This window comes from Pipistrellus hanaki (assembly GCF_964339955.1).
Source record: "Pipistrellus hanaki genome assembly, chromosome: X".
Lineage (NCBI taxonomy): Eukaryota > Metazoa > Chordata > Mammalia > Chiroptera > Vespertilionidae > Pipistrellus > Pipistrellus hanaki.
Window position 1 is genome coordinate 36,724,543 of NC_140524.1, and position 23,104 is coordinate 36,747,646.

The 23,104-nt window shown below is 36.4% G+C and overlaps 1 protein-coding gene across 7 annotated transcripts in view; it reads left to right on the forward strand.

Moving 5' to 3' along the window:
* The window catches only part of KLHL13 (kelch like family member 13), a 208,001-nt gene that overhangs the window by 59,044 nt on the left and 125,853 nt on the right, over positions 1-23,104 (forward strand). For 2 of the 7 annotated variants that reach the window (XM_084870369.1, XM_084870373.1), the window contains exon 2: positions 14,575-14,648. The exons of 1 other annotated variant lie outside the window; for it this stretch is intronic. In XM_084870369.1, coding sequence (XP_084726495.1) covers positions 14,599-14,648 — 50 coding nt within the window. In that variant the 5' untranslated portion in view covers positions 14,575-14,598. Of the gene's footprint in view, positions 1-11,833; positions 11,857-14,574; positions 14,649-23,104 lie in introns of those variants that run through there. 4 more of the 7 variants (XM_084870374.1, XM_084870370.1, XM_084870376.1 and 1 more) reach the window with 4 other exon arrangements.

Here is a 23,104-nt window from a genome sequence, read left to right on the forward strand (position 1 = left end):
CCTTAAAATTTTGAGTCTGAGATCTCACTCAATTCATATCAGTTCTGGATCTGCAGTTTAAAAATAATAGGGGGAAATTGTAAAAATGCATAAGCATTCTGAATTCCTATTGATGTGCAAGTGTTTTTATGTTCTCTTTCTGTTTTAAAGAATACAGATTTGTAAATCGAAGTTCATGCATTCATTGTGGTGGTAAGGTTAATTTATGAAATAAGGTACTATGATCTAATTAGAAGGCCTGTGTACAAAGAAAATGTCTTGGGTCTAGTTCAAATAATAAGTAAAATCATAATTTGTAATTTAACTTTTTTGATTTATTAAACTATGGGCCTGACTATAACCCATAAGGTGGCTATGAAAGATTATATAAAGGATAGATCTACCTGCATTTCCCTTTTTATCTTTTTTCTTTTTGTTCAATTTGCTAAAGTTATCTGTGATAGACCCAAATAAACTATCTTATCCAGGTCTGCAATGCTGTTCTCTCTTGAATCTCTTACTGTAGGAATCTCTTTCACGTCCTGCGTGGAAAGAGTTACAATTCAGAGTTTGGGTTCTGGGGAAGGGCCGCACACAAATGAAAAGACTTGAGACTTGGAAGAAATTCAATTTGGCTATATGGGGGGGGGGGGGGCAGGCGGTAGTCCAACTCTAATGGGAGAACTACCCCTGCTCTGGCCCTGGCATCCCCTTTTATTAAGGCTTTGGGGAAACCATTTTAGGCAACATAAATAGAAATTTACATGTAGCCCTTAGGCAGGAAATAACAGAAACTTACTTGGGACAAACAAGGTGGAGGCTGCTTCAGCTAACAATGTCTTAACTAAAGGGTGAGTGGTTAGAGCAATTAAGGTTGTTGACCAGCCTTCCTGGCTTCCTGTCAACATTTCTTTTTAGTGAAACTGATTTGTTTTCCAGCACTTACACAGTAAAAGTTGAATAATCTAACTTGCTAATTATGTTGGAAAGGCTTTTGTCTGGAATGTTGCTTTCTGTGGAGTTCTGATGAGTGAATTGTCAACAGTTTTGCCATATTTGAAAATCACTTACTAAAAAGAGGTAAAACTCTGGTAAATAAACTACACTAGATGTGATCAGAACAGGTTTATTGTTTTCATTTAATTGATTCTTGTGACTGTGACTGAATGCGATATTAAACAGTATTGTATATTTTAAAAGTTAATTATTTCTTTTTAATTTAATGTTGAAGAATATGGTAAATCTTTAAGGAAGCATATTGCAAATAAATACATTTTTTATGATTATGGTACATTAATTAATAGACCTTAATTAAAGAGGGTGACTTTATTAGTTGAGTATGGGCAGAACTCAATACATTTTTCTTAGAATAACAAGTATTTATATATATATTATATTTATATATACTTTAGAAATCTATATTATATAGAAATATATAGACTTTTCAAAAGCTCATCAATGTGAATTCTTCAAAATTTGCTCACAAACATTTTGTCAACAATGTAGTCAAAGATTTTAAATATCTTTATTCATACTCACCTAAGTTATTTTGGGAAAGTACTAAAACTTTTTATTTTTAAAGAAATACCATACTGAATTTATCACTGGGAAAGATATACTTTTTTTGCTATTGTTTAGATGGTGTCTGGTGTTTAGAGCATGGAGTTCAGATTTCATCTATAGGTTAATTCAAAAGCCAGAATCCTCCAGCTAAAGGCCTCTTGTGAAAAGATAAAACTGTTGTGGGGTCGAACCCTGGGTTCAAAATAAGACCACCGGAAGCTGATGATTAATTAAAAAAAGCAGGCAAGAATTTATTGAACTGGCGAGGGCAGCCGCAAGAGTACCACACCCAGGCCGACTCCAAACAACTGCGCCGCTTTAGGGGCAGGTGGTTATTTTAAAGGTTCTGAGAAGGAAAACCCCCATTCTACAACAAACTGTTGTTTGAAATTTTCTGCTGTTCTTCCTAGATAAAATGTTGCTTTCTAGTTTGCTTTAGCCTGTTTGAAGAATGATGAAGATAAACTTAGCTGTCTGACCTTGTAAGCCAGAGACCAGATATGCCCACAATATCAATACCATGCCAGGTGCATTTTTTAAAATTGGATAGAACAGCATTGTTTTCAAGGCCAGCATCAAGATAACCACCAAGTGTACATAGGTCTGGCTCTTTAATGAAAAAGAAAGTTCTGCCTGTAACCTTGCCCAGAACCTGAACTCATCCTCCCTAAGCCCATCACATGATGAACAAAGCAAGTAAGTGAAGGTCGAAGTCAGAATAGTAGGGTTAAAATTCAAACAATAGTTTTTACCCAAGTATGATTGCTACCATATTTCAAAAACAACGATTCAATCTTTGCTTTTACAACACTGGAAAAATATGATGAAATAAAAACTCTACTGGCATCTGGATTTTTCAAGAGTCACTTGGACTTTGATAGTTCCATTTTATTGAAGATGTAGGCATTTTTATTTTAAGATAGCTTATGGACCTCATTTTGCTTGGGTAAACAACTTTCTATTAAGATGATTAGTGTACTGTAAATCCACTTCAGATTTTCCCCCTTTGTAACGTTGAGGACAAATTAAATTATGGCCTATGACTATGGCAATGGGGAAAAAAAAACCATCAACTTTTACCTTGCTTAAAATCATCCCAAACTGGAAATTTTCATAGATGAACCCAGTTAATTTTTTTCTCCCAGTAAAATGCACAATAATTTTTCTTTATCTACTATGAATTTCTATATAGATTTCATTTGAAAATTTTGGTAAGCTTTTTTTCCTTTGTTGTCTTTCTATTGTTTATAATACTTTCTTGGGACATGTAGGGTTTTCAATGCTAACTAGGACCTAAGAGATGTCTTATTATCTTTTGAAGGTAAAATGTAGGGGGAAAAACACACACACACACAAAAATTGTGATCTTATTCTATCTTTTTTTTTTTATCACTTTATTTTGTTCATTATATTCCATAAATGAGTGAGATCATGTGATATATATCTTTCTCTGACTGGCTTATTTTGCTTAGTATAATGCTCTTCAGTTCCATCCATGCTATTGCAAAAGGTAAGAATTCCTTCTTTTGAAAGGAGTAATCCAGTTACAATCTAGGTTACTACATCTTCATGGTGTCCTCTATGTCATGGCCACTCCTTTCTTACTAATTTTGTTGGATCTTCCTTGTTTTTTTATTTTTTATTTTGAAATAAATTCAACAGAAGAGTGTAGAATGAAAGTGAATATTACCCTCAAATCTAAATTCCCTGTCACTAATAATGGACATAAACAGACTGTGTGTGTGTGTGTGTGTGTGTGTATGTGAATTTCTTAAGTGAAAGCAATGCCTCATTTAAAATAATTGTTTTTCTTTTAATTAGTGATTTGCATTTCTTTTATGTGTAATTGTTGTTTGAATTGCCTGCTCAGCTTTACAGTAGTGTTTTATTGTTTTTTTTATTAGTTGTGTGTCTATTTTTAAATCATTAGACCTCTGTTGTCTGTCATGTATATGGTGACTATTTTTTTTTCCAGGCATATGAAATGCCATTTGACTTTGTGGTATTTCTAAAGTACAGAGTTATAGTTTTTTATATAATCAGACTTAACAGGTTTTTTTATGGTTGCTAGATTATGGGTGCTGCTTACTTCCTCACTACATGATTATAAATAACTTCACTTGAGTTTACTTTGGTACTGTTTCAGTTTTATTTTTTACCTTTAAACATTTAATCATTCTGGAATTTATATAGGTTACCATCATGTAAACTGCAGTAGTGTACAACCAATTTGTTTTTCTAAATGGCTATCCAATTATTCCCCAATTATTTTTAATCATCCTTTTTCCCCTTGGTTGGAAGCCACTTTTGCCATAGAATCATTTCCTGGTGTATTTGAGTTCCCCATTAATTCCTAAAATAATTTATTTTTGTTTTATTTATCAAACCACTGAAGTGTGGTTCTCCCCATCCATATTGACTCTTTTAAAAAGGTCATCATTTACTTTATCAACTATTAACCCAATTAGCATTATCTTCTTTAATCTCAGCAGAGTTTGAAACAGTTGAATTTCTTCCAACTACTCTTCTGTACCACACTTCTCAACTTTCATATCACAATTCTCTTACTTTCCCTCCTACCTATCCTCTCCCTTTTTTCTTTGCTATTGATAGCTTGTCTTCCTGTTTCTTGTACAACATTGTTTTTTGGAATTCCACCTTTCACATGGCAAATAAAATCCTGAGTAATATTTCTAAATCTCATCACTTCATCTATTACTTAATGGCTAAATATCCCTATATTTTCATTGTGGTTCCAATCTAAATGTCTATATATCCAGTTTTCTATTAGTTACTATGTTGTATGTCCTAGGTTATTTCAATATGCCTACGTCAAACCATTGTTCTCCTTGCTTTCAATATTTTTCTTTCTTCTCTGAACCCTACCTCACTTGATATCAACACCATTTCATTCAGTTACATATATAGATTTTGTCCTTGATGTCCCCTTTCCCCTTTGATATCTGACCGTGATCTTCAGTTGTAAGTTCTAGTTCTCCCTGGCTATGCCTATAGCCACTGTCTGTGCTCTTTTTTTCATGCCTTGTCTATGAAAGTAGTTTATTAGTTTATTAACTAGTCTCCATTCTCTCTCTCTCTCTTTCTCTCTCTCTTCCTCTCTCTCTCTCTCTCTCTCTCTCTCTCTCTCTCTCCCTCCCTCCCCCCTCCCTCCCTCTCTCTCTCTCTCTCTCTCTCTCTCTCTCTCTCTCTCTCTCTCTCTCCCCTATGTTGCAGACAGTGTCAATTAAAGCTTATAAAACAGTAGGTTTTAGTTAAATCTTGCATAAATTGATCATGTGTTTATATCATCTCCTTCCCTAACTCCATTAAAATTAAAGTAATGAAATGGAAAAAAAAAACATTTCCAAAGGTCAAAGAGAACAGGAGTGGAAACATTGACAGATGTAAGTTTGAAACTAATTTTTTAGTTAGAGAAAAGGAAGTTACAACTTCATTATATCCCCTTACACCAACATTTGAGAAAAATGAACTAATTCATCCTCTATAACTTCTAATGTTTCAAAACTTGGAGGCGCCTGATCTGGGGAAGGCAGGAATGAGTCATGAGATTGAAAACTTGGGCTGTATCTTGAAAGTCTTTATAATAAGTTGCTAGAGTCCAAGTCTTGTTGCCCACTCTGTTCCTCAGAAGATAAGATGTTTCTTATATGGAGTATTTGAATGGGAACATCCCAGATTCAAAGATCCAAGTGGAGCAGGTAGATTGGTGGAAAATATGGGATTAAGTGAAAATATGCATGCCTAATTTTAAGACATATATTTCTACCCAAGATTCAGTTGTTGTTGTTTTTTGCTTTTATTTTTTAAATTTAAAAAAATTATTATTTTTTGTTTAAAGTATAACAAATAGTAGTACATATACCTAATTCCCCCCCCCCCCCCATTGACCTTACTCCAGCCTCTTCTTCTCCCTGGCACATGCCCTCTCCCCCTCCCCCAATGATTGGTTGTGCTTATATGCATGCATACAAGTCCTTCAGTTGATTTATTTCTCCACCTCCCCAACACTACCCAGCCTTCCCACTATAATTTGACAGTGTTCCATGCTCCCCTGTGTCTGTATCTATCTTTTTATTCATCAGGATATAATGTTCTTTATTTTCCATAAATGAGTGAGATTATGTGGTATTTTTCTTTCATTGCCTGGCTTATTTCACTCAGCATAATGCTCTCCAGTTCCATCCATGGTGCTGCAAATGGTAAGAATTCCTTTTTTATAGCAGTGTAGCATTCCATTGTGTATATGTACCATAGTTTTCTAATCCAGTCTTCTTCTGATGGGCATTTAGGCTGTTTTCAATCTTAGCTAATGTAAATTGTGCTGCTATGAACATAGGGATGCATATATCCTTTCTGATTGGTGTTATTAGTTTCTTGGGGTATATTCATGGAAGTGGGACCACTGGGTCAAATGGGAGTTCTATTTTTATTTTTTTGAGGCAACTCCATAGTGTCCTCCACAGTGGCTGCACCAGTCTGCCTTCCCACCAGCAGTACAAAAGAGTTCCTTTAGCTCCACATCCTCACCAACATTTGTGGTTTGTTGATTTGTTGATGATAGCCATTCTGACAGGTGTGAGATGGTACCACATTGTCGCTTTGATTTTCATCTCAGATAATTAGTGACGTTGAGCATGTTTTCATATGTCTTTTGCCCTTCCTTCTGACTTCTTTCCAAAACTATCAATTTAGATACGTTGTCCATTTTTTTAAATTGGATCATTTATTTTCCTTTTGTTATGTTGTATGAGTTCCCTGTAGATGTTGGAGATTAAACTTTATCAGTGATAACATTTACAAATATATTCTCCCATGCAGTGGGCTTTTTTGGTTGCTTTGTTAATGGTTTCTTTTGCTGTGCAGAAGCTTTTTATTTTGATGCAGTCCCATTTGTTTATTTTCTCTTTAGTTTCTATTGCCCCAAGGAATGGTATAGGTGAAGAAATTGCTTCAGCATATGTCTGAGATTTTGCTGCCTGTGGATTCCTCTAATATTTTTTTTTTATGGTTTCCCATCTTATGTTTAAGTCCTTTACCCATTTTGAGTTTATTTTTGTGTATGGTGTAAGTTGGTGGTCTAGTTTTATTTTTTTGCATGTATCTGCCCAATTTTCCCAAAGCCATTTATTGAAGAGACTGTCTTGATTCCATTGTATGTTCATGCTTCCTTTGTCAAATATTAATCAAGCATAGTGGTTTGGGTCGATTTCTGGGTTCTTTATTCTGTTCCATTGGCCTATATGTCTGTTCTTGTGCCAGTACCAGGCAGTATTGAGAACAGTGGTTTTGTAATACAGCTTGAAATCTGGTATTGAGATCCTTCCTAATTTGTTCTTTCTCAAGATTGCTGCAGCTATTCAGGGTCTTTTTTTTTTTTTTAATTCCAGATGAATTTTTGGAGAGTTCATCCTAGGTTTGTGAAATATGCCATTGGTATTTTAAAGGGGAGTGCATTGAATCTATAGATTGCATTGGGTAGTATAGACATTTTAATGATGTTGATTTTACCAATATTGAACACATCATGTGCTTCCATCTGTTTATGTCTTCCTCTATCTCTTTTTTTCAGTCTCCTGTAGTTTTCCGTGTATAGGTCTTTTACCTTCTTAGTTAAGTTTATTCCTAGGCATCTTAATTTTTTTGGTGTGATTGTAAATGGGTTTTCTTTTTTAGTCTTTCTTTCTGTAAGTTCACTATTTGTGTATAGAAATGCCATATATTTCTTGGCATTAATTTTGTATCCTGCTACTTTGCTGAATTCATTTATTGACTCATAATTTTTTATGGAGTCTAGGTTTTTTTTTATGTAAAAAATCATGTCATCTTCAAATAAGGAGAGTTTTTCAAATTTGAATGCCTTTTATGTCTTCTTGTCTGATTGCTATGGCTAGTAAGTACTTCCAGCACTATGTCAAAGAGGAGTAGTGAGAATGGGCATCCCTGTCTTGTTCCTGTTCTTAGGGGAAATGGTTTTAATTTTTGCCCATTGAGTATGATGTTGGCTGTGGGTTTGTCATATATGGCTTTTATCAAGTTGAGGTATGATCCTTCTATTTCCACCTTGCTGAGAGTTTTTAATCAAGAAAGGGTGTTGGATTTTGTCAAATGCTATTTTTGCATCAATTGATATGACTATGCAATTTTTATCTCTCAATTTGTTTATGTGATATCACGTTTATTGATTTGTAGATATTTACCATCCTTGCATCCCTGGGATAAATCCTACTTGATCATGGTGTTTGATATTTCTAATGTACTGCTGGATCCAATTTGCTAGAATTTTATTGAGGATTTTAGCATCTGAATTCATGAGGGATATTGGCCTGCAATTCTCTTTCATTGTGTTGTCTTTATCTGGTTTTGGTATTAGGGTGATGCTGGCTTCATAGAAGGAGCTTGGAAGTGTTCTTTCCTCTTGAGTTTTTTGGAATAGTCTGAGGAGGATAGGATTTAGTTATGCCTTGAATGTTTGTTAATTCTCCCCTGTAAAGCCATCTGGACCACGGCATTTGTTTGCTGGAAGATTTTTGATCGCTGTTTCAATTTCTTCAGTAGTTATTGGCCTATTCAGGTTTTTTGATTCTTCTTGATTAAGTTTGGGAGCTTGTATATTTCTAAGAATATGTCTATTTCATTTAGGTTGTCCATTTAATTGGAATAGAGTTGCTCATAGTATTTTTTCATAATCATTTGTATTTCTGTGGGATCGGTTGTTACTTCACCTCTTTCATTTTTCATTTCTGATTTTGTTTATTTGGATCCTCTCTCTTTGATTCTTGGTGATCCTGGTTAGAGGTTCATCTATCTTGTTTATACTTTCAGAGAAGCAGCTCTTGGTTTTGTTGATCTTTTTCTGTGTATTTTTTCCTTTATGTCATTTATCTCTGCTCTGATCTTTATTATTCCCTTCCTTCTACTTATGCTGGGCTTTTCTTGTTGCTCTCTTTTTAAGTTGTTGAGTGGTATCGTTAGATAATTTATTACCATTCTTGTTTTTTAAGGTAGGCCTGTAGAGCTATGAACTTCCCTCTCAAGATTGCTTTCACTGTGTCCCATAGATTTTGGGTTGTTGTGTTTTCATTGTCATTTGTTGGCATGATGTTTTTATTTCTTCTTTAATCTCTCTGATAACCCAGTCATTGTCTCATAGTATGCTATTTAGTCTCCATGTGTTTGATTTTTTTGGATTGTTTTTATTGTAGTTGATTTCCAGTTTTATGCCATTATGATCTGAGAAAATGCTTGATATGATTTCTATCTTCTTGAATTAAAGAGACTTTGCCTGTGACCCAATGTATAGTCTATCTTTGAGAATGACCCATGTGCACTTGAGAGGAATGTATATTCTGTGGCCTTGTGGTGAAATGTTCTGAAGATGTCAATTAATTCCATCTGATCTAGTGAATCATTTAGGATTGATGTTTCTTGCTGATTTTTTGTTTAGAGGATTTGTCCAATGTAGATAGTGGCTATTAAAGTCCCCTACTATGATTATATTGCTGTTAATCTCTCTCTTGATTTTCTCCAGAAGATTTATTATGTATTTTGGTGCTCCTGTATTAGGTGTGTATATGTTTACCAGAGTTATTGCTTCTTGTTGGATTCCTCCGTTTAGTATTACGAAGTGGCCTTTCTCATCTCTTTTTATGTCCTTCACCTTGAGATCTAATTTGTCAGCTATTAGTATTGCTACCCTGGCTTTTTTTTAATTTCCATTCACCTGAAAAAACTTTGCCCATTCTTTTACCCTCAGTTTGTGTGCATCTTTTTTTCTGAGTTGGTTTTCTTGTAGACCGCAGATAAATGGGTCATGTTTTCTTATCCACTCATTTATCCTATGTCTTTTCATTTGGGGCATTTAATCCATTTACATTTAAAGTTGTTATTGATAGGTACTTGTTTGTCACCATTTTTAATCTTTACTCCTCTTTTCCTTCTTCATTTTTTATTTCTTCTATTTACAGTGGACCCTTTATCATCTCTTGCATTATTGGTTTGGTGGTAATAAACTCATATACTCCCTTAGTCCCTTTTTGTCTGTGAAGCTCCTGATTTCACCATCAATTTTGATTGATAGCCTTGCTAGGTACAGTATTCTTGGATTCAGTCCCTTCCTTTACATGATTTTGTATATTTCATTGCATTCCCTTCTGGCCTGATGTGTTTCTGTTGAGAAATCAGTCTCTAGGTGATGGGGGATCCTTTGTAGGTAACTTTCTGTCTCTCTCTGGTTGCTTTTATGATTCTTACTTTGTCGTTGGTATTTGCCAATTTAAATTATAATGTGCCTTGGCATTGGTCTTTTGGGGTTCAATTTGTTTGGGACTCTGTGAGCTTCTTGGACTTGTGTGAGTTTTTTCTTCCCCATATCAGGGAAGTTTTCTGTCATTCCTTCAAACAGGTTTTCTATTCCTTGCTCAGTTTCCTCTCCTTCTGGCACCCTTACTATATGAATGTTGTTTTGTTTGGTATTGTCCCAAAGTTCCCTTAGGCTCTCCTCTTGTTTTTTAAGCTTTTTTCCCCCCCTAGATTCTGCTCTGCTTGGGTATTTATTTCTTCCTTGTCTTCTAGCTCACTGATGTGGTCCTCTGCTTCTTCTGGTCTACTGTTGAGACTTTATATTGAGTTCTTTATGGCAGCAATGTCATTTTTCATTTCTTCTTGGTTCTTATCATTTCCTATTGGTTCTTACTCATATTGAATTTGTCTTCTAACCTTTTCAGCGACCTTATGACCATTTCTCTGAATTCTTTCTCTGACATATTTCTTGCCTCCATTTCGTTTACTTCCTTCTCTGTTGATGCCTCTTTTTCTTTTGTATGATAGCTGTTTCTTTGTTTCCCCATGATCTCTCCTTTCCAGGTGTCTGGTTATGTAGCTCTCTCTCTCTCCTGTGTTGATGTAAAAGGCACAAAATGCAACACAATAAGGCACTACACACAAGGCACTGAACACAAATGTATTCATGATACTAATAACCCCAAATAAGGGTGACCACCAGAGAAAAGAGAATTAGGGGATAAAAAAAGAGTGCAAAATGATTTTGAGAAAAGGAAAGAAAAGTAAGAGAGAAAAGAAAGAGAATAAAAAGAAGGGGAAGAAACTATTTATATGGGCAGAAAACTCCTAATAGAACAACTAAGAAAAAAAAATGTGAACAACTGACACCCAGATATGAATGCAAACTACAGACAACAACTAATAACAAGCAAGGAGAGGAAAAACAGAAGCAAAAAAAGAGAGAGAATCACACAAAAAAAACAAACAAAAAACCAATCTAATCAATAATCAAACTAACAACAATAATTGAGAGAAAGAAGGGCAAAACAAAACAAAATAAAAAAAAAATTTTAAAAACCACACACCCACACACACACACACACACACACACACACACACACACACAAAGTGGGGGAGAGAAAAGTATTTGTATAGTGCAGAAAGAGAAGAGAGAAGTGTTATGGACTTATAGCAAGGGATCGGAAATTCCATATATAAATAGGATGAATTTTTAACAGGAGCTAAAAAGAAGGAATAGGTCCAATCTAAATCAGGAATAGGATAAGAGAAATAGGACAACAAAAGTGGAAAATTGGGGAAGTTAATGTTGGTGTAAAGGTAAAGTTGAGATAGAGTAAAATGATGCTAAAGGAAAAATGAAAATACAATGTAGAACACTAATCTCAAAATAAAATAAAGGCAAAATAATATGAACCTTTTAAAAAAGGTAAAATAGTAGTAGGAATAATATTAATTAAAAATAAAAATATAATTAAAAAGATAAAATCCAGTGAGAAAAAAAAAATTAGTTTCTTAAGTAAAAAATAAAAATGTGCAGTAGTGAAGTTCATTCGCTTCCTCTACTGTTCTGTTTTGCACACCTGTTTTCTGTCAGGTAGGGAGGACAGTATTGAAGTTCCCTGAGTTCCACAGTTCCTCTGTGTGATATGCCACAATCTTGTTTTCAAACAGGCAGTATTTCTTTGTTACTCAGCCTGCCTGTGGTTGTGTTTACATAAGAGTTTGTGATTCAACCCCTGGGTGGCAGTGTTTCTGTATTGACATTCAAGGCTGTAAGTCCTCTCTACCCAGTTTATAGAATATATTTTCTCTGCTGCAAGTAATACTGGTTTGCCCCAGAGCTGGTTTTCTGATCGTTTCTCCCTGCTCTGATGCCCAGGTTCCACAAAAACAACTTTCCCCTAAAATCTCTGAGAGTGTTTTTAATTGGGTGATCCTATATACTGGACTTAGTAATCAAAAGCAAGATTTAAAGAGAAAAAAAGAGCCAGAGTAAGTGTGTGATCTGGAGACTGTTTTGCCCCAGTAAATGTGTGCAACTCTGCTCACGTATCTGTGCACGTCTTTTTCCCTTGCCACAGCACAGCTAGTTTATGGGTAAAGTGTCAGGCTTCCTTTTGTGCTCAGCCCAGCTGTGGGTTGATTTTTAGAGTTGCCTTCTGCCAGCAGCCCTGTGGATCTCCTTCCACATTTGCAGAGTACACTGGCCCCAATGTCCACGGATTTTTGTGGGGTACTGACTTTCTCTGAACCTCTAGATTCTGCTGCATGTATTTCTCCCTTCAGCTGGGATTGCAGACCTCACCTTTCTCTGGGCCAAATCTGACCTTTCAGTGAGAAGGTGCAGAGCTTGTCCGAGTCCGCGTATTCGCTCTGCTTGAGACCCGATATTCTTGGATTTGCAGCTGGTCCCTGGGTGTTGTGGTTGTAGGGTTTAGGGAGGTATCCATTTCTTCCTGGTTGAAGGTAAGGCTAGGCTTCCCATCACAGCCACTCTCCCCTTCAAGATAGCGTAATCTCTGTGGCAGAGGTGGTTGCTCCAGGAGAGATTTCAGCAGCAGTGGAGGCTGCCCGGTCAGAGGAGACCAGTCTGGCAGACCCCAACAGTCCCTTGGAATTTAGCTGTCCCTCAATCACAAATATATACTCCCCGTAGGTCCACACACTCTCCTTTCTTCTCTCACTCACACACTATCTTGCAGCCTGCCTTTCCGTTGGCAGCCATCTTCTTATCTCCCTAATAGTAATCTTGATATAGTTGGATTTTTTTTCTTGACTCATCTTCTAAAAAATTCATAACCTAAACAAAATTAAAATTCATCAACACCTACAATTCTTTTGACACTAGAGCATTTTTAGAAAAGGTAAGTCAAAGTCAGTTGATTTTGAAATGCTTAAATTTTAAAAAAAAATTATTTAGTCTGCTCAATTTTTAAAATTGTGGTAGGATTATAAGCATAGAATAGGAATATGAACTAAATATAAATGTTATATTGCCATTTGATTTGTTTCATTTTTTTGAGTTATGAAGACATAAGAAGTAGAGTGTTTTATTCTTCTTTTGCTATTGTCTCTAAATTAAGGGACAGAAATAGGGTAAGGAACAATGAAGACAACATTTTTTCCCCCTCAAGCTTAATTATTTTATTCTTCAAATCATTTTACAGCAAACATAATTATATAAACAAATCAAATTGCATTTTCCTAATGCAATAAAGTGATTTTTAATTAAAAATTTTAATGTTGACATTATTGAAGATGTCCCCCATTTCCTTCCCTTTGCGCACCTCCATTTACCCTTGCCTCCTCCTTACTTGGCCTTCACCAAAGTATTATCCATGTCCTTGGGATATGTATATACTAGTGTGTTCTCTAGCTAATCTCTTCAACTTACTTATCCAGTCATTCTCACCCCTACTCTTTTGCCTCCTTCCAGTCTGTTCCAGTTTGTTAGTTTATTTTGCTCTTTAGATTCCACATGTTTGTGAGTTAATATGGTATTTGTCTTTCTCTGCTGACTTGTTTTGCTTCGTATAATAGTCACCAGGTCTATTCATTCTGTTCCTTCTTTTTTAAAGTCACAAAGTATTCTATTGTGTATATGTACCATAGTTTTTTAATCCTCTCAACTGTTGATGGACCACCTGGGGTGTTTACATATCTTAGCTATTGTGAATACTGTTACTATGAACATAGAGGTGCACATATTCTTTCTGATTGGTGTTTCAGGATTCTTAGGATATATTCCTGGAAGTAGGTTCACTAGATCAAATGGCAGTTCCATTTTTAATTTCTTGAGGAAACTCCATATTATCTTCCATAGTGGCTGCACCAGTTTTCACTCCCAGCTACAATGCAAAAGGGTTCCTTTTTTCCCACATTCTCACCAACATTGATAATTAGTGACCTTGAGCATTCTTTCATATGTCTATTGGTCATCTGTATGTCCTTAATTAAAAATATGTTTTTGCTTCCCAATGTATTTGAAATTAATAAAATACATTATATATACTCTACATTTCAACACAAAGCATTCACATTACTAAAAAACAGTATATTAATTAGGTAAAGTTCAGTTTACTACAAACAACCTCCTCCTTTCCCATAAAAAAAAATCAACAGGCATGACCAAAACAAAAATTCAGTGCAGATCAGGAAATCAATGCTTTTACCCTCACTACCTATTTTATGTCTTTAGACTTAAAATATTTATACCTTTCTAGCCTTAATTTTGACTAATCACTTCTAAAATTATGGGCTCTGCTTATGGGCTTCTCAGGCCTTTGGTTTCCCTGGTAAAATGGAAATTAGTCCTTTCAGTGTCTACTTGGCATATGTTTGCCTCAACCCTTTGCTTTAACTTCTTTTGTCTAACCCAACTTCACACAGACTCCTCAGTTCTTCTGACTTTCATTTAATCCAACTTCTGTATACTCTGTTTTTCCATGGGTAATTGCTAGCTAATGATTTCACATGAATTTTTGTCAATACTATTTAATGATTTAGTATGGCATTTTGTAGATATTTTGACTATTGCAGATTGAGTTTCTTAATTTCCTTTATTTTTTAAGTTATCATATGGACATTAGGTACATGGATATAATTTTGCATTTCTGTCACAAAATATTTAAAATACTACAAAAGTAGCACAATTTGAAATTTCTAGTATTGATTTTCATAGTAAATATTGACTTTTCCCCCCTTGAACAGATTCTTATCCAGCTTGTGGAGGTGATGGATCAACTGCATCTAGGGGAATCAGTTGCTGCAGTTCTCCGTAACAGGTATATTTATGGAAAAAATTTACCTTATGAGTTACATAATGTCTTTCCTGCCCATTGGTATATCTAACATAGTTGCTACTCAATAAGTATTTATTGGATATCTGAAATGAAATAAAAGTATTTGCTATATGAATGAATAAAATTATTGACCAAGAAAGTGAATGATGAGCGTGTTCGTGATCATATGTTCTGAACTAATGAACAAATAAAAAATATACATAGAAATCATAATTATTATAAATTGTGAACATATAGAATTCAGCCAGTGGAGCTATTGATTGAAATTTTAGTTTTAAAACATATCAATGAATGAATACTGGTATCCATTGCATAAGAAAAGATGTCTCAACAAGTATTTTAAAAATAGTATTGCTCTATGATTGTGTGTATGTTTCTGTTATTTAAATTTCCAATGAGTCTTACCATTATTCTCAACGCCTGAAAATAATATAAAATTATATTGGATGTCAACTGTAATTGAAAAATACAATTTAAAAATATCCAATCAAAACTTTTACAGGGAATCATGAGAATTTCAGAGCTTCCTCTGACACTTTAGAGTTTTAAATTCATGGGTCAAAGGAACATACATAGCCTTTGCTTTGTAGGTATGGAAGACTATCCCTTATTCTCAATAGTTTAGTTGTATGGTTTGGGTGAAGCATTTGAAATAATGTGATGGAATTGTCTATATCATGGTTTTGACACTCAGTAATGGTGTAACGTTGGGAAATTTTCTTCATTGCTCTGTGCCTTAAGTTACTTATTAATGAAATGGGGATAATAATAATACCTACATTTTAGGATTATTTTGAGATTAAATAATTGTCTATTATGTGTACGTAGGAGGGGAGAGAAATAGAGAAAAGGAGGGTGGCGCAAATAACACATGGTATGTCACTGGAAGTATTGAGATATCAATGTGGGATTTTAACTATTTTGAAAATATAATAATTGTGTTTTTGACATTTAAGATACTTTAAAATATAGGTGTGTATTAAAAGAATATAAAATAAGTGGAAAGGTTGAAGTAGGAAGTGGACGTATATAAAATCATTATTGCTTGTCAGATACTACACTAGGATTTTCACATAATAATCTCATTAGGCAAATATCATATGAATGATGACTATTTGTTGGAATGTGTTATCTCATCTTGGCATGGGGTTGTAAGGTAGACTTGCTCAGAAACCCAGAAAGCAAGAAAATCATAGCGGGATAATGTATGGGCATATTGAGTGAAAATATAGAAGACAATAATAATTGGGAGATGTTGAATTCATAATGAAGAATTCAGTATGCAGAGTTCAAGCACTGTTGAATAGGAAGATCAGAAGATGAAATGGTAGGACAGATTCAAGTTAGTAACTGACATGGTTATAGCATACTTGAATTTGTTTCTCTTAGTATAAGTGGAGGGATATGGACTAGAAATGGGCACAAGGGAATTCTCTGGTAGGATGAAATTGTTTTACATTTTGAACTGGACTGTGTTTATTTTAGTGTATGTAATTATACCTCAATAAAATAATGAAAAGAAACAAATTCAAGTATGCTATAAAAATATATTTTATTGATTTTTTTACAGAGAGGAAGAGAAAGGGATAGAGAGTTAGAAACATCGATGAGAGAGAATCATCGATCAGCTGCCTCTTGCACACCCCCTACTGGGGATGTGCCCACAACCAAGGTACATGCCCTTGACTGGAATCGAACCTAGGACCTTTCAGTCTGAAGGCCAACACTCTATCCACTGAGCCAAACTGGTTTTGGCGAAACTTTATTTTCATTGAGCTTGAATTTTGGTGGAGTTATTGGTGTGGTCAGAGAAAAAAACAAAAATATATGTACAGAAGGAAATAGCTATGAAAAATTAATAAAGCAAGTGGAAAGATAATTAAAGGTTGCAGAATAGAATTAACTTCTTACTAGTCTTAGATGTTTTTCATCTTGCAGTCTATCACTCATCATATTTACTATATTTGAAGTTCTATTCCAGTGATTTATGAGGTACAGAGAGAGATCAGCTATATGTGGCTTGCTTTGCTGCAAGGATCATCTTGATCTGAGCAGCATCCTTCTGCATACGTTATAGTAATGTCTGGGAGGGGCGCATTGTGGTAAAAGTCACCCATTTGGTGTTGTGATGGTGTTTTGTGATGTTCCTAGCTCTATTAAGGATTTCTATAAGAATCTATAAAGCTCTGTGTTCAAGTTTTCTAAAAGTATTCTTTGACAAATAAAACACAGCATAAAATATTCTCTTGTATTTGGAATACAGGAAAAAGAATTCGAAACACAATGTAATCAGATTTTCAGCCCTTAAACGAATATTTATATCACTTACCATCCAAGGTATTAGGGATGTAGCCATGAATGGTGATACCTGGATCCCTGCTTGTTATGTTGCTACTGTAGTAAAAATAAGAAATGAGGAGAGTCTGAACAATGGTAATAGCAGTGGATCGGGGGAATGGAGTAATGAAATATTTAAGGATAAATTTGACAATATTTGGCGTTCAACCAGATTCTTCACACTCTAGTCAGTGACCTTTTAAATTTATTAATCTAATAATGTCACCCAGATTGCCCTTTCTTTTCTCTGACTATTAAAATCCCACCTGTTCTTTAAGACCCAGATAAAATTTCATATCCTGCCTAAACTAAAGCCTTCCACAATCAATCCATAGATTACTAGGGAAGGTCTCCTTTGTCTCTGAGCTGTTTTACCCCTGCAATGATTTTTATCACACTCAGTTCTGCATTAAAGTAATTTGAATGTGTCTTTGCTTACAACATCATTAAGAGGGCTTTTTTCTTTAACTTTATTGCTGAAAGTGTTAACAGTACCCCCCTTTTCCCCTATTCACCCCTCCACCCTACTCTCATCCCCTCCCCAGGACTTCACTGCACTATTGTCTCTGTCCATGGGTTATGCATATATGCATGGAGCTTTTTTAGAGAATTGTATCTAATCTATATTTATTTTATATTTTATATTACACAGGATTTTGTGCATAATAAATGTTGATTAAAAATTTGTAGTCCTAGCTGGTGTGGCTCAGTTGGGCATCATCTGATGCACTGAAATGTTACTGGTTTCATTTCAGATTAGGGCACATGCCTGGGTTGCAGGCTGGATCCCTGGTAGGGGTCATGCAGAAGGCAACTGATTGATGTTTCTCTCTTTCCCTTCCTCTCTAAAAAGTTAATGAAAATATTAAAAATACAATAGCAATGTGTAGAAGTTATTACATTTATCAGCAATTATTTGTTACTAATCATTTTATTTGGTCAAATTGTTTAGGTAGTTTGGTTTCCCAAAGTCACCTCTTATATTTAAGTAAGTGAATATTAAGTGATAGTTATTAAAATTGTAAAATAGATTAATGAAATTTATTACAGATTCTAGGAATAAGCTCAGAATTTTTTCTTACCAAAGTAATATGTAATCTCTCCTTAATAGCATATGATGTCAAGGGAATGCAGGATTTTGAAAGAGGTCATTTGATATTTTACAATATTGAGCCTTTACTATTTGTTAAACACTGTCATTATTTGTAAAATTTAAGAATTGGAAGATCCAAACTTTCTTTTTAGTTTTAAAAGTCTGTAATTATTCTTTAAACCTAAGCACATAGTAAATGATAAATAAACACATCTTGGATTAAGTTTGATGATGACTAGTCATTGAGGATAAGTCCTTTTATAACAGTTTTCATAAGTTGGCTTCAAAAACTTTTTTAAAATGTTGAGTTAAAAATTATTGAATTTGTTGGGGTGATGGCTTTGTAAAACTTTAATGAAGATATGTTTGTTATACACTTTTTAAGGATTAAGAATTTATAAGGATCTAGTTTTACCTTTGCTGAAGGAAGTGAGGCAATGATTATAATACGGTCAAACCTTAGACTAGAAAATCCCTATAAGGATTCTGAGGGCAACACACAAATTTCTGTATACTTTATTCAATGACTTTTATTTAGGCTCAGAAATTCTATAGGTTTTTGTTACCCATTTTTATTGTCCTAATATATTGCAGTAAGGTACATAGTGCAGTTTATCAGCATATTTGTTCCTCTCACTGAAGAGTTACATGTTTTCATACAAAGGACATGGAATTGTTAGTAATGTTGCATGTGATTTCTTTAGAGGAATTTTCCAAGCCACAGAAAGTGTTTATGTTCCTAGGGAGAGGAGTCAATGCTCTAATTCCCCTTCTTCTACCTCCGTCTTAAATGTTGCTGTTCATAATTCTGGACACATTCCTCATGTTCTTTCTGAGTAATCTTATCTATAGTCATTAGTTCTATCCCAAACTATATGCTGAAAACCTTCACATTTATGTCTTGAGTCTATGTCTTTTTTATGAGCCCCCAAAGTAAAAGTTTATTTATTTCTTTTCTCTACCACTTTGTTTTGAGTTTATAAGTAATGCATACATAATATAGAACACTAAAAAATAGAAAACTATATATACGCAGGGAAAATAATCACCTAAAGTAATATCTATTAATCCCTTTGGTACATGCTTATTCTGTGTGTGTGTGTGTGTGTGTGTGTGTGTGTGTGTATTTTAAAATATGTCTGATGTAGTGATTATTGGCCATGATTTAGTTATACTATTGTGGTTAAGAGTAAAGGCTTTGAAGTCTGTCAAATATAAGTTCAAATCAAGTTCTGTTACTTACTAATCTCATGAACTTGGAAAAGTTTCTTAACCTCTCTGAGTCTCTTTTCTTACCTATAAAATTTAATAATACTAGAGGCCTGGTGCATGAATTTGTGTATAGGTGAGGTCCTGAGGGGAGGAGCTGGGATGTGATTGGCCCTCCAGGTGGGCAGTGGATGCCCTTGCTGGCCCAGGATCCGGATCCATCCTGCTGACATTTGCGCAGGTTCTTAGGAGCCACCTAGCAGCTGCTTTTATATCCTTTCTTCTTTGTGGAGCATCTAGGGAAGGGAAGCAGCTGTGGTGCCCAAGGTCAACTTTCAGGAGACAGGTGGCAATGTTGGGATCATGCTGGTGGCACTGATCCATTGGTGACTGGCCCATTCTCTGGAGATTGGACCTGCAGAAATACTGAGGAAGTGAGTGGTTGCCTCCAGTCTAGTAGACTGCCGGGATGGGTCAGTCAGCTGAGTGGCACTCTCACTGTGGGAGTGCACTGACCACCAGGGGGAAGCTCCTGTGTTGAGCATCTGGTGATCAGTGTGGTTGACTGGTCATTCCACTCACTCTGGTAAGTAGTTTGGTTGCTTAGGCTTTTATATAGAGAGACTAGAGGCTCGGCACACAAATTTCGTGCACTGGGGGAGGGAGTCCCCTCAGTCCAGCCTGCACCCTCTCCAATCTGGGACATCTCTCTCACAATCTGGGACCGCTGGCTCCTGACTGCTCACCTGCCTGCCTGCCTGATTGCCCCTAACTGCCCCCCCCCCTCGCCAGCCTGATCACCCATAACAGCCTCTGCCTGCCTGATCACCCCCAACTGCCCACCCTCTGCTGGCCTGGTCACCCCTAACTGTCCCCCCCTGCTGTCTTGGTTCCCCCCAGCTACCCCCTTTGCCAGCCTGGTCACCCCATGCAGCCTGCTGTTCAGTCATTTGGTCATCCCTCACTAACCCCCTGCTGGCCTGGTTGCCCCACACAGCCTGCTGTTCGGTCATTACTGTTACTGTGATGGTGCCCTGGACAATTTGCTTATTCCTCTATTATTAGTATAGACTAGAGGCCCAGAGCATGAAATCCGTACACTTGGGGTGGGGTTCCCTCAACCTGGCCTGTTCCCTCTCGCAGTCCAGGAGCCCTGGGGGGATGTCCGACTGATGGCTTAGTGGGCTTAAGCCATCAGTCAGACATCCTTAGCATTGCCACATAGGCGGGAGAGTCTCCCACCACTGCCACTGTGCTCGCCAGTTGTGAGCCTGGCTTCTGCCTGAGAGGCGCTCCCTCCCCCTGTGGGAGCACACTGACCACCAGGGAGCAGCTCCTGCACTGAGTGTCTGCCCCCTGGTGCTCAGTGTGCATCACAGTCACGGGTCATTCCACCATTTGGTCATTTGCATATTAGCCTTTTATTATGTAGGATACACTGTAGATGATGCCCCTAGAACCATAAGAAATGCAAAAAATTCACTATTAACTCATTCTCAAATTGCCCCCACTTAAAATCAAATTGCCCTGCCTCCCCCGGGCGTGTGCTGCACCTTGGGAACCACTGGGCTTGACACTTTTCCTCTCTGAGCTTCATTTCTGAATACGTTCGCATATACCATGGGAATTGCAATCTCTCCTCCGCCTACCTCACTGGGTTGTCACTAGGAGATTCTGAGCTAATAAACCTAGAAATGTTTCATCAAGTAAGTGATGTCTAAATGGGAAGGGATTGTTATTTTTAAGCCCACGGGTACCCTCGCAGGTAGCAGGTGCTGATTAGGGGAGGAGGGCATAATTGTTTCCTGGGACTGTAGCTATGGAAACTTTGAAGAGGGTTCAGCAGGCCTCGGAGGGGCAGGCTCTGGCCAGCAGCCCTGTAGCAGTGGTTGTCCCTGGAGGTGCTGGAGGGGATCAGGGAGTTAGGGGGGTTGTGAGGCTGAAGGGGGAGTAATTGTCAAACCTTCTCGCTTGGCACTATTCTTTAAATTGTACTTGGCTGTTTCAACATTGTACCTGCTCAGGGGGAGCTCCAATCTCCTAAAGTAGGGTGGGAGTGGGCCAGTTCACTCCCTTTCTATGCCCCTGATTCTATTATATTCACCAGTTTATTCTGTTCCTCAGATTTTTAATTCACTTTATTTTTAGACTCACTTGCTGATAGATATGTATTTGTTGTTTGTAATTTTTATCTTTACTTTTTTCTTCTTCCTCTTCTTAAAGAATACCTTTCAGCATTTCATATAATACTAGTTTGGTGGCGATGAACTTCTTTAGCTTTTTCTTATCTGTGAAGCTCTTTATCTGATCTTTCATTCTGAATGACAACTTTGCTGGGTAGAGTAATCTTGGTTGTAGGTTCTTGCTATTCATCACTTTGAATATTTCTTGTCACTCCCATCTGGCCTGTATAGTTTCTGTTGAGAAATCAGCTGACAATCATATGGGTGCTCCCTTGTAGGTAATTAACTATTTTTCTCTTGCTGCTTTTAATATTGTCTCTTTGTCTTTTGCTCTTGGCATTTTAATTATGATGTGTCTTGGTGTGGTCCTCTTTGGATTCCTTTTGTTTGGGGTTCTGTGTACTTCCTGGACTTGAAAATCTATTTCTTTCACCAGGTGGGGGAAGTTTTCAGTCATTATTTCTTCAAATAGGTTTTCAGTATCGTGTTCTCTCTCTTCTTCTGACAGCCCCATAATTCTGATGTTGGTATGCTTGAAGTTGTCCCAAAGGCTTCTTACACTATCTTCAACTTTTTGGATTCCTCCCCACTGTCCTCATCGATAGGTGTACAATTTTTGTCCAGAAAATAAATCTCCCCTGAAGAATTCTAAGCTTCTGACCACCAGAACTATAAGATAATCAATTTGTGTTGTTTAAAGCCACTAAGTATGTAATAATTTATTACAGCAGAAAGAAATAAGAAATGAATACATCATGTTTCCAGAGGCTTGCTCATATATTCTAGGGGTTGTCATCTTTTACTTAATATAAACACAGAGGAGTATCAGCAGTGGCGAAGGTGAGGTATCATAGAAGGGAACAAACAGCTCCTTTGCCAGTTCTCCATTTCCCTGTGAGAGCTAGTTTTCCTCACTTTTTGTCTACACAATATTTAGCAGGAATTTGAGGGAGATACATTATTTAAAATTGAACATTCATGTATTTATCTTGAAGTTTTCCATACATAATGTACTCACTGTGAAGTATTTGGACAGTATGATCCCACTGCTCTGAAAGCACTCTTAATATTTTGAAGTTCATAAATAGAAGTATTTATTCACCATAAACATTCCCCAGTATTGCAAATACAAAGTGTCTAAATTGATCTAGTCCTATTCCCCAGCACCTGTTTCTGTATCTGTAGTCTTGGCCTCATTTAACAACACCACCATTCATTCATTCATTCATTCAAGTCTGAGTCAGAAGCTTGGGCCTCATACTGGACCTTTCTTTCTTCCTCATTGCTCATATTCAGTCAGTCACCATGTCTTATTTCTCCTTCCCAATTATTTCTCCAATCTGTTCCCCCTGCTGCTTTATTCTTTTTGTTTGTTTGTTTTAATCTTCACCTGAGGATATTTTTCCCATTGCTTTTTAGAGATAGTGAAAGACAGAGAGAAATATTGATGTGAGAGTAACACATCGATTGGTTGCCTCCTGCATGATCCCTGACCGGGGTCCGGGCTGGGGAGGAGCCTACAACCAAGGTATGTGCCCTTGACAGGAATCAAACCCAGACCCTTTGGTCTAAGGGCCAACGCTCTATCCAATGAGCCAAACCAACTATGGCTGCTT